Here is a 12,789-nt window from a genome sequence, read left to right on the forward strand (position 1 = left end):
TCCAGTGCTGCTCCATCCTGTTGTGTGTCATCTTGGCTTGCAAAAGAAAGGAACTTGTGTAAGAGTCCAGTTATTTATGTGGAAGATATGCCTGCCGTGGTTAAATAGCTGTGAATGTAGGCAAGGCATGAAATGAGGATGTGACTGTGAGTAGATACAGATGGTTGGTGGTTGCCTGCTGGGTTAAGTGCTGGTTTGCAGAGTGTGATAGACAGTGTCTCAGAGGCTGGTATGTAAGAGTTGTGCAAACATGTACTCACCTTGACCATTCGACTGAGGTCGTTGAATTTTCTCCGGCACTGTGTTGCGCTCCTGTCGACCACAGTGTTGGCCGACACCTCCGCGGCCACCTCTGCCCACATGGCCCTAAAAACCTGCGGCTTTGGCCTTCTCCCAGATGGAGGGAACAGTACATCCCTCCTTCTCTCCACTGCACCCACCAATGTCTGCAATGCCAGGACATAGAATCGAGTGGCCCAGCTATGAGGTACTGGAGCAGCCATCACAGATCTTCCTTCCAGCTCTCAGTGAACTCCAGCAATGATGAAAATGACCAGGTGCTGCCTGAAACGACATCCCCTGTAAGAATTGGAATGAGCAGGAGGCTGATTATCACTGAATGAAAGTCACCTGAAATTGGATGCAGCTCTGGTAATAGCGCCCCTGCAGCGCCCCACGGAGGACATTAACGCCTCAGATATCGCCTCCCTTCATTTCTGAGGCGTAAATGCCTAATTTACCACAATTTTGCAGCCCATCTCGCCGGGCACTAAATGTTCAATAAGACAAAACTTAGCGTCCCAAACGTAGCGCGTCCGATTTTCACCCCCTTAGATTGCACAGCTGCAAAATACATTAAATGTGCAGACACCGTTATTACCATACTCCGTTATATAAACATTATAATGAATGAATGTCCCTACAGCAAACAGGTGCAGTGTGTTGAAAGAAAAGATTTGCAATTATATAGCATCTTTCATGACCCACAGGTTGTCCCAAAGCACTTTACAGCCAATGAAGTATTTTTGAGGTGTAGTCACAGTTACAATGTAGGAAACGCGGCAGCCAATGTGTGCACAGCAAGCAATGTGATGACGACCAGATCTTTTTTATGATAACTATTGGTCAGGAAACCAAGGATAACTTCCCTGCTCTTCTTCGAAATAGGGCCATGGAGTGTTTTACATCCACCCGAGAGGATAGACAGGGCTTCGGCTTAACGTCTCATCTGAAAGACGGCACCTCTGGCAGTGCAGCACTGCCTCAGCACTGCACTGGAGTGTCAGCCTAGATTTCTGTTCTCCAGTCTCTGGAGTGGGACTTGAACCCACAACCTCTTGATTCAGAGGCGAGAGAGAGTACTACTCACAGCCATGGCTGACTTGACAGAAGAGAATAGGGAAAACACTCAACTCACCAACACCTGATACCGTCTCAATGTCTAGAAATGCAGATTTGTATTCAAGCGTAGGAGCTTCAGTTTCTTTGGTGCTTATCAGTGGCATCATCACTGTTGTAGGTTTTGAATCATCCACACACTGCTCCCCAGTCTCTGGCACAGTTTCGACACTTATCTCTGTTTCATCGTTGCCACTTTTATATAGGTCACTTTTGCTGCCACAGATGCAAATAAACTGTATTTAAAAAAAAAACAACATGGTATTTATTTTACAGTTAGGCATTTTAATCCAAGGGTACGGTTGTTTCCTGGGCCGACTGATTGCTTCAGCATTCGAGGTCCACCAGTTGTAACGCAGTTTGAAGCCTGCGGACAATTCAAATTTTCGCAAACGTTGTGAGACCATCTCAAAAAGGTAGTCTCACCCAGTCCGGGTTCCGCATCGGCTGCAGTATAACGGCTGCAGTATAACTTCAGGCAGAGGGTAGGCAGCTCTGCACTAACTTCAACACTCCTATTCCGACACCAGTGAGCGGCACTTTCTACCCTCGGGTTTAAACATACGTCGGCAGAGCGATACGGTGCCCAAGTACAGAACGTGCATAGGCAGCAGTATAGCTGTGAACCCAGTACTCATTTCAAACAAGTACCTGCGGTATAACTCTCGCACCGTGACACTGAACCAACACAGTGATAAAGCTGCTTGCGGCTAAGGGTAGCTCTATTACTGTAATAATGAACCTAAACCTTAAAATAAAGACAAAAATAATTTCAGCTAAAAAGAAAAAGTAAATATGGTGGTCTAGAAATTCAAAGGTGCTAAATGCCGCCTAAGCTTCCAATATCGCGGGCAGGCAGCACACGCTCATTACGAGCTGGAAGTGCGCCACCACCGCCATATTAATATAGTATGAGTTCACTCTCAGGCCAACATCCCCAGCATCGAAGCACTGATCATGCTCAATCAGCTTCGATGGGCGGGCCACATTGTCCACATGCCTGATACTAGACTCCCGAAACAAGCGCTCTACTCTGAGTTACGTCATGGCAAGCGAGCCCCAGGAGGGCAAAGGAAAAGCTTCAGGAACACCCTCAAATCCTCCTTGGAGAAATGTAACATCCCCACTGACTCTTGGGAGTCCCTGGCCCAAGACCGCTCAAAGTGGGGGAGAAGCATCCGAGAAGGCGCCGAAAACTTCAAGTTTCTTCGCCGGGAGCACGCGGAAGCCAAGTACAAACACCGGAAGGAGCGCACGACAAATCAAGCTCCCCACCCACCCGTCCCTCCAACCACCTGCCCCACCTGTGACAGAGACTGTAGATCCCGCATTGGTCTCATCAGTCCCCTTAGAACTCATATTAGTGTGGAAGCAAGTCATCCTCGACTCCGGGGGACTGCTTAAGAAGAATAAGATAGGCAGAAAAATAGGCGTCCAGGGCCCACAGCTGAAAAAGGCATGAGGCCCTTTGCATATAAGGGGGTCTAACACCTGCTTGAAGCACCTTCTGCAATATTGGGTTGCCCTGAGGCAGCTTCTCCCTCTGTATTTAGGAAAACCAGTTCGATCTATGGCCGAATTGGCGGTCCTTAATCGGATTGGGGCAGGCAGGCTGTCAGCTGCTCCAATCCCTTTCAGGTAAGTTTGTTAAAATGACTTACCTGAATGTGAAGCCTGGAAGAGCAGGAGTGCTTCTCCCTCATCCAAACCCCACGGACCACTGACTATAGGCAATCTCCCCCCACCATATCCCCTCCTTTTCTTCGCGCCCTGCCCCCCTCATCTCCCCGCTCTCCCCTTCCCCCCTCCCTGCACCCCTCATCTTCCCACCTTGCTTCGTCCCCTCCCAACTGCCTCGCATGTGCTTCCCCCTCCCCCCAACGTTGTATACTGAGACAGACCTCGGAGACCTGCCCCCAACAAATCTCCCCCCATCCCCCAAACCATTCCTGGTGGGCACACTATCAAAAATATTTAAATAACCCCCTGGGTCCGGAGTGCATGTTTGTGGCAGTCCCACCAACAACAATAACTTGTATTTATATAACGCCTTTAACATAGTTAGGGCAAGTGACCAAAAGCTTGGTCAAAAAGGTAGATTTTAAGAAGAGTCTTAAAGGAAGAAAGAGAGGCGGATAGATTTAGGGAGGGAGTTCCAGAGCTTCGGGCCCAGGCAGCTGAAGGCACGGCTATCAATGGGTGAGCGATTATAATCAGGAGATGCATCCCAATTCCATGAATGCGGAATATCTGGGCAAATAAGCTCAGGGACATTTGCTTTTTTTCTTTTTCAGTCTGTCATCAATGAAGATATTTTTTTATTAATTTCATTTATTTTTAAATTTGTACCCTGATACACCTCTTGATTCATGGAAAAATCAAAATATGAAACAATAACTCAGAGAACAAACCATGTGGATTCACTAAAAGAAACATTTACCTTCAGTTTCACCAGCATTCCGATTCCTAGACGAGAAGACACAACAGACAGAATCAGGTTACAGAGGCTGAGATGAGACTGGACTTTACATTGGACAAATCGTTTCAAAACAATTCCAAGACTATATTTTGCTTTGTATTCCGACTATACATTTGAAAGGTTCTGCAACAGTCTACAGCGCTCAATTCACCATTTTACAAGAGCGTTGGCAAACAGTGAAGTAAAAGTTGGTACGAATTTAAAACTGCTGGAAAACTTCAACTGAATTTTTAGATCAGTGGCTTGCTAATATTTGCTGTATGCACAGCGGGACACAGGGATTGACCCCTGGTTTGAAGTTCCATGTTAATTAAACTTTTAGCAATTGGTTCACACTAATATTTGACAAAAACTTCTGATTGGTCAAAACCCAGTCACTTTAGTAGCCTCTCCCCCCCAACCGCCACCCCTGCCCCCCCACCCCAAGTGATTTCACCCGCCCTCTCCCCAAAGTTGCTTCTGTACATAAGAACATAAGAACATAAGAACATACGGCCCCTCGAGCCTGCTCCGCCATTCAATAAGATCATGGCTGATCTGATCATGGACTGAGCTTCACTTCCCCGCCTGCTCCCCATAACCACTTATTCCCTTGTTTAAGAAATTGTCTATTTCTGTCTTAAATTTATTCAATGACCCAGCTTCCACAACTCTCTGAGGCAGCGAATTCCACAGATTTACAACCCTCTGAGAGAAGAAATTTCTCCTCATCTCAGTTTTAAATGGGCGGCCCCTTATTCTAAGATCGTGCCCTCTAGTTTATAGTCTCCCCCATCAGTGGGAACATCCTCTCTGCATCCACCTTGTCAAGTCACCTCATAATCTTATACGTTTCGATAAGATCACCTCTCATTCTTCTGAATTACAATGAGTAAAGGCCCAACCTATTCAACCTTTCTTCATAAGTCAACCCCCTCATCCCTGGAATCAACCTAGTAAACCTTCTCTGAACCGCCTCCAAAGCAAGTATATCCTTTAGTAAACATGGAAACCAAAACTACACGCAGTATTCCAGGTGTAGCCTCACCAAAACCTTGTATAGCTGTAGCAAGACTTCCCTGCTTTTATATTCCATCCCCTTTGCAATAAAGGCCAAGATACCATTGGCCTTCCTGATCACTTGCTGTACCTGAATACTAGCCATTTGTGTTTCATGCACAAGTACCCCCAGGTCCCGCTGTACTGCAGCACTTTGCAATCTTCCTCTCCTGCCCATTTCTCCTCTCTCGCCTGAATTTGTCACCCTAGGATTCTGATGCAACTCATGCCAAAACAGATATATGACTGCTTTGAAATGGAAAAAAAATTATGCCTCATTTTAAATTATGGAGCTTGAAAATAAGTTTAACAAAGTATCTTTAAACACAATGTTCAGTTCAAGAACTTAATTCTAGTGCATATGAGTTATTACTTTCAGTATGCATGATTTAGCAAAATTGTGATCGTTGACCTAACTTGCACTTTCCTGCCCGATCTCCATGTCCCTCAATTCCCCGAGACTCCAAAGTCGGCAGCAGCGGGCGGTGAGTGCTGAATTTCGGCCCCTATCTATCGCTCAGCCTTGAATATACTCAGAGACTCAGCATCCACAGCCCTCTGGGGCAGAGAGTTCCAAAGATTCAAAAACCTCTCGTCCTTCACATAACTGAAGTCCAAGCTTTTTTAAATCAAAGCAAAGTTTTATGCTGAAGCACTCTTGATATAATATCAAAATCCTGCCCTTAGGAAAGGTTTCTTGTTAGAATGATATCGCACCGACTGAGTCCCACCTCTTTGCCTACTGCTTTGGATGCAGCAGCTGGGACAGATTGATTGATTTTTATATAACAACTGGTGCAAATCTACACTTAACGCTATAAAATGTGCACTGGGCTGCTGTAAATTCACATCATTAACGCAAGTAATCTGATTACAACTATTAATATTATCTCTTTTTCCTTATGTGTTGTAATGTACTACCGTATTGGTCAGTTCTCTGACTGAGGAGCTGCTATCTCCTCCTTCCTGCATTGGGACTCTACTTCAATGGCCATCACCCAAAATACCAATCTCGGCATATTCCAACCTAGGTGTCATATTTGACCCTGAAATGAATTTCCAGCCACATATCCGCGGCATAACTAAAACCTCCTTTTTCCACCTCTGTAACATTGCCCGTCTCCGCCCTTGCCTCCATTCTTCTGCTGCTGAAACCCTCATTCATGCCTTTATTACCTACTACTACAACTCACTCCTGGCTGGCCTTCCACATTCTACACTACGTAAACTTAAAGTCATCCAAAACTCAGCAGCTCATATACTAACCCGCACCAAGTCAAGATCACCCATCACCCCTGTGCTTTCTGATCTACATTGGCTCCCAGTTAAACAACACCTCGATTTCAAAATTCTCATCCTTGTTTACAAATCACTCCATGGACTTGCCGCTCCCTATCTCTGTGATTTTTTTCAGCCTCACAATCCCACAAGCTCCTCAAATTTTGGCCTCTTGAACATCCCTCATTATAACTGCTCAACCATCGGTAGATATGCCTTCAGCTGCCTGGGCCCTAAGCTCTGGACCTCTCTCCCTAAATCTCTCCGCCTTTCTACCTCTTTTTCCTCCTTTAAGACGCTCGTTAAAACCTACCTCTTTAAACAAGCTTTTGATCATCTGCCTTAATTTTTTCTGTGGTTCGATGTCAAATTTATCTGTAACACTGTTGTGAAGCGCCTTGGGACGTTTTACTACGTTAAAGGCGCTATATAAATAAAAGTATTATTATTGTTATATAAAAAGCATAAAGGGCCCGAGTTTGGTGAAAGCTAAGTTGTGCCCAAGTACCGTCCAAAGGACCGCTAAGATCCTGACGGTACTTTAGGCGGAAGTTTCGTGAAAAAACGTGGGAAAGACCGCCCGGCGGCAAAAATGGGTCTTGCATGCCGATTCTGGGCGGCAGCAGGCGGTAGGTTCCATTCTGGGCGGCAAATGCAATCCTCGGCAAAGTACCGCCGAGGATAGAGTTGGGCCCAGGGAGTGGGGGAACGGCTAAAATTTAAAATTTTCAAAACAATTAAAAAAAAACACCTGAAAACCTTCAGGGGACCCCATCCACCTAAATCCCTGCAAAAGAAATAAAGAAAAGAAGTACACTAACCATTTTTTGTCTTCATACTTATCATTCAGGTCAGACCTGTCTCCATGCTGCTGGACGGAGGACCGCCTGGACCAAACTGGGGACTCAGCGGGTGGGAGGACTCTTTTGGGCGTTGCATGCCGGCGCACCCAGCGGACGGTCCCCAGGGGTCTTCTCTCCCCGCCGGCGTGAGGACTTCACCAAACTCGCTCGGAGGGGAGAGCGCCCAAAAAACATCGAGACCGCCGAGTCCCGCGGTAAGTCGACCAAACTCGGGCCCATAGACAATTGGGCGGAGAAATTCAGCTGCTTAGCGCCTCTCGTTAGCGACCGGGCACCGCGGGTTCAGCGACGCCCGCAAGCATCCCCGCCGGTTTAGTGCTGGCGCTAACACTTAATGCCTGGGCCTCTAGCGCATAGCAGATCGTGACGCCATAAAGTGCGCAGCATCCCGTTACCGCCTCGGATGTGAAATTGCCTCCCGACCCCTGCTGTATCGCCGGGTATGAACCACGGCAGGAAGAGGAGGCGTTGTCACCTCGGCTGGCCGCTTGGTGAGTGTTAATTAAAGGGAACGGTTTTCAGGTAGGCCAAACTTTATTCTTTGCACCAGTCTGGTGCCAGCTGAAAGTTTTTGATGTTTCATTGCTGCACGATGTCCAAACCCTCTGCTCTCTGAGAGCGCTTGGGGCTGTAATGGCAGTCGCCTTGCAACGCAGAAATGCTGAGAAGTAAGTTGTACACCCATTGGCTCTTCCCTTTAAGCGAGGGAAGCAGCCTCTGAGGCCGTTACCAATGCGCTCCACATTGCTCAGCGCTCTGCCGCTACCGCCCGCTCTCGCACTTTAGCGCCCTAAGAGAAGTGGTTAGCGCTTGATTTAGCGCTCCACTTCCCTCTTGGAGCGCTAAAGCTGAGGCGAGAATTATTAGCTACTTTCTCTTGTTTTCAAAAGTTATTGCTCCAAACAGAGCGCTACGGAAATTCTAGCCCCTGGTCCTTTTCCTTACCTTGCTTGTTAGAAATCTTGCACAATGAGGATCTCACTATCAAGACTGCACAAAGAATGCACAAGGGAACCACTATCCACGCCATGTACGAACTAAAAGAATTTTCTGAAATAAAATCAGATACTGGTACGTAAAAATATTCTTAAACGATTGAATAATTACATAATAGTTTCCCAGCATTCATGGGCTTAAGGAGTCCTTATTGAATGGAAACCCTTCAGACTGCCTGTGTTTTTCAAACACCTCCGAATCTACCTCCTTCTCCTCCAAGACCTGCTTGTTAGTAATAAGTTTTGCTGTGAAACTAGCTGGGGTATTCAGGAAAACCTGACATTTCCTTACTGTCCACTTATAATCAACTCTCACAGGCCTCCATAGGTGAATGGTATTGAAGTCCATATGAGATTCAACAACAACTTGCATTTATATAGCCCCTTTAACGTAGTAAAACGCTCAAGGCGCTTCACAGGAGCATTATCAAACAAAATTTGACACTGAGCCACATAAGGAGATCTTAGGGCAGATGACCAAAAGTATGGTCAAAGGGGTAGGATTTAAGGAGCGTCTTAAAGAAGGGCAGAGAGGCGGAGAGGTTTAGGGAGGGAATTCCGGAGCTTAGGGTCTCAGCAGCTGAAGGCACGGCTGCCAATGCTGGAGCGATTAAAATCTGGAATGCGCAAGAGGCCAGAATTGGAGGAGCGCAGAGATCTCGGAGGGTTGTAGGGTTATAGAGATCGGGAGGGATGAAGCCATGGAGGGATATGAAAACAAGGATGAGAATTTTAAAATCGAGGTGTTGTTTAACCGGGTGTCAATGTTGGTCAGCGAGCACAGGGGTAATGAGTGAACAGGACTTGGTGCAAGTTAGGATATGGAATTCACAGAATAATTTCACTAGTTGCAGGGCTGAAAAGTCCCTTGGAGCACCTCAAACACTACAATGTTCAAGTGTCAGAAGTGGCTCAGTGGGTAGCACCCCTGCCTGAGTCAGAAGGTTGTGGGTTCAATGCCAATCCAGCAACTTGAGCACATAATCTCACTTGACGCTCCAGTGCAGTACTGAGGGGGTGCTGCATCTTTCCGATGAGATGATAAACCAAGGCCCCGCCTGCTCTCTCAGGTGGATGTAAAAGATCCCATGGCACCAATGTACCCTTTAAGCTGCTGTGTGTACGCAGTATTTTGAAACAGAATAAGAGGCAACATTGCAGGGTACTATTTTGAAGAACAGCAGGGGAGTTAGCTCCAATATTCTGGTCAATATTTATCCCTCAACCAACATCACTAAAACAGATATTCTGGTCATTGGCTCATTGCTGTTTGTGGGAGCTTGCTGTGCACAAATTGGCTGCCGTGTTTCCTACATTACAACAGTGACAACACCAAAAGTACTTAATTGGCTGTAAAGCGCTTCGAGGCATCCCAAACTTCAAAGAATTCTATCCTTCCCTGTTCCATCCCATCTATCCACTTTGGACAGAAATAAGTGATTTTATAAACACCATAGGACAAATTTAATTAAAAATGAGACTCTAATCTACACAGACTGGAATTTCAAGCATTCTTTAGCTTTTTAGACATTATGTGTAAAACCTACCGTCGTTCTGTTGTTGACTCTCTGGCGGTGGGGCAACACAATCGTTGTCAGCTGTGCTGTTACCTTCTGTGTGAAGGGTCATCCCCAAATCTGTGCAACTGCAAAAAAATATTCATTAGTTAGTGTATTCTTCCCAGCTACTGCAAGTTCAGTAAGCCTTTCGTTAAACAAGGCACTTCCATCAATTAGTTTGTGATCAACTCATCTGAAGACACTATTTATATATCCTCATTACATACAGATAATGGGGACCAAGGGACAATTCTAGGTCAAATATATGCTTCAAGTAGTGCCATAACAGATGTATTTTAAACAATAATGTGAGGGGTATTGAAGGTAGAGCTATTTGCATGCTCCTTGTGTGCGCACGTGTGGAGTTCTCTGCACTGGCCTCTCACTAGGAGTGAAATTTCCATTGACCAAAGAGTAGCTGAGAAATTCGGGGGTGCCCATTTCTGGGTGCTGGAGGGGGTGGAGGAACACAAAGCAAAGATCCTTCACATAGAATGGTGAGCTCCGAGGCATCCCTGATATTGGCTTCAGACCTCATTCTAATAGAGCCGGTATGGCGCTATAGCCCTGCCATGAAGAGTGGAGAGGACTGGTAAGAGATCTGGCCACTGCTAGCAAAGCAGCAGCCCTTCAAGTAAGTGGGACCAGTCGGGGATGGCTGTTGGGAGCCTGCCAAAGCGGGGTCAAAGGTAGGGCTCAGGGGGGCTGAAGACGCAGGGGTTGGGATTTGGTTGGGGATGGGGGGGGGGGGGGGTGAGGAGTGGAGGCCTGAAGTCACGGGGGCTGGAGCTGTGAGGTCAGGGGTCGTGGATCTCGGAGACAGGAGTGGCAGCGATCAAGTGGACCCTTTAATTTGGGGGCGGTAGGAGCACTCCTCCTGGCTCCACAGTCTATTTGCAGGCACTCCCAAGGGCCGGGTTTCCCTGAGCGCAGCCCACCATGGCTCAGAGCAAACCAAAGGCGTTAAGCCCCTTATTTGCATATGCAAAGGGTCGAACGCCATCTTCAGCTGAGGGTCAAGGACCCCTCTTGTTCGTCCTCACCCAGTACGGCACACGTCCGACTTGAATTGCGTGCGTGCTTCCTGCCCGCCATTTTGGGGGCCTGAGGTGTCTGTGCAGTATTCGATAAAGGGCCGCTGCACAATGCCAATCAGCTTTTCTCAATAATTCGCTGGTATTTACTGTCTAAGTCCACAAATGAACAAATGGCTACTTCAACAAAGCTAGACTAAAGACTGAAGTTAATAGACTGGAACTGCACACCCACCAGCCACAACATGGTCAATAAGATGGCGCAGTGCAATGTCACATTAGTAGTTGACTTTCTAGTGGGCAACTGAGCTATAGTTATGTTCTCGGAAGACAATGGTCTGAAATGAATATAGGAACATAAGAATTAGGAACAGGAGTAGGCCATTCGATCCATGGAGCCTGCTTCGCCATTCAATAAGATCATGATATATCTTCTACTTCAATGCCATTTTCCCGCCCTATCCCCATATCCCTTGATTCCCTTAGTATCCAAAAATCTATCAATCTCTGTCTTAAATGTACTCAAGGTAAGGGTAATATATTAGCATGGATAGAGGATTGGGTAACTAACAGAAGAGAGTCGGGATAAATGGGTCATTTTCCGGTTGGCAAACAGTAACTATTGGGGTGCAGCAGGGATCGGTGCTGGGGCCTCAACTATTTACAATCTATAATTATGACTTGGATGAAGGGACGGAGTGTAATGTAGCCAAGTTTGCTCAAAAAATCTGCAAAGGGATATAGACAGGGCTAAGTGAGTGAGCAAAAATTTGGCAGATTGAATATAATGTGGGAAAATGTGAGATTATCCACTTTGGCAGAAAAAATAAAAAAGCAAATTATAATTTAAATGGAGAAAAATTGCAAAGTCCTGCAGTACAGAAGGACCTGGAGATCCTTGTGCATGAAACACTAAAATTAGTATGCAGGTACAGCAAGTGATCAAGAAGGCAAATGGAATGTTGGCCTTTATTGCAAGGGGGAGTGAGTATAAAAGCAGAGAAGTCCTGCTACAACTGTACAGGGTATTGGTGAGGCCACACCTAGAGTACTGCATACAGTTTTGGTCTCCGTATTTAAGGAAGGATATACTTGCATTGGAGGCAGTTCAGAGAAGGTTCACTCGGTTGATTCCGCAGATGAGGGCTTTGACTTATGAACATAGGTTGAGCAGGTTGGGCCTGTACTCATTGGAGTTCAGAAGGATGAGAGGTGATCTTATCGAAACTTATAAGATAATGAGGGGGCTCGACAAGATGGATGCAGAGAGGATGTTTCCACATAGAGGAAACTAAAACTAGGGGACATAGTCTCAGAATACGGGGCCGCCCATTTAAAACTGAGATGAGGAGGAATTTCTTCTCTCAGAGGGTTGTAAATCTGTGGAATTCTCTACTCCAGAGAGCTGTGGTGGCTGGGTCATTGAATATATTTAAGGCAGAGATAGACAGATTTTTGAGTGATAAGGGAATAAAGGGTTATAGGGAGCAGGCAGGGAAGTGGAGCTGAGTCCATGATCAGATCAGCCATGATCTTATTAAATGGCGGAGCAGGCTCGAGGGGCCAAATGGCCGACTCCTGCTCCTATTTCTTATGTTCTTATGTTCAACTACAGCATCCACAGCCCTCTGGGGTAGAGAATTCCAAAGATTCACCACCCCCTGAGTGAAGAAATTTCTCCTCATCTCAGTCCTAAAAGTCCGACCCCATATTCTGAGACTGTGACCCTTGGTTCTAGACTCCCCATCTACCCTGTCAAGCCCCTGAAGATTTTTACACATTTCAATTAGATCATCTCTCATTCTTCTATAGGCCTAGTCTACTCAATCTCTCCTCATAGGACAATTCCCCAGGATCTGTGCTGATGGGTCATCGTCACGCGAGTCAAAATAGCAAAAATAACTGGAAATCTGACGCAAAAACAGAAAATGCGGGGAAATACTCAGCTGATCAGGCAGCACCTGTGGAACGAACAGAGTCAACGTTGGGACTGTGGACTCTCTGGTCAAAACATTATGCGCATCACCGTTTAAATTACCAGTATGTGATTCCAATAGGTGTGGCTTCCCACCCAAAGCATGAAGTTGGACCATTACCCCTTGGAATTAAGGGGTTGAAATTCCCTTTATAACGCCGACCGTTAGC

The 12,789-nt window shown here is 46.3% G+C and overlaps 1 protein-coding gene across 8 annotated transcripts in view; it reads right to left on the reverse strand.

Moving 5' to 3' along the window:
* LOC139228964 (uncharacterized) overlaps positions 1 to 12,789 on the reverse strand; it is a 95,402-nt gene that overhangs the window by 4,050 nt on the left and 78,563 nt on the right. For all 8 annotated transcript variants that reach the window (XM_070860568.1, XM_070860567.1, XM_070860560.1 and 5 more), the window contains 4 exons: positions 9,599 to 9,696; positions 8,002 to 8,106; positions 3,839 to 3,864; positions 1,418 to 1,634 (listed from right to left, as the gene is read on the reverse strand). In XM_070860568.1, the coding sequence (XP_070716669.1) occupies positions 1,418 to 1,634; positions 3,839 to 3,864; positions 8,002 to 8,106; positions 9,599 to 9,696 (446 nt within the window). The remainder of the gene's footprint in view (positions 1 to 1,417; positions 1,635 to 3,838; positions 3,865 to 8,001; positions 8,107 to 9,598; positions 9,697 to 12,789) is intronic.

This window comes from Pristiophorus japonicus, chromosome 18 (assembly GCF_044704955.1).
Source record: "Pristiophorus japonicus isolate sPriJap1 chromosome 18, sPriJap1.hap1, whole genome shotgun sequence".
NCBI classification, from domain to species: domain Eukaryota; kingdom Metazoa; phylum Chordata; class Chondrichthyes; family Pristiophoridae; genus Pristiophorus; species Pristiophorus japonicus.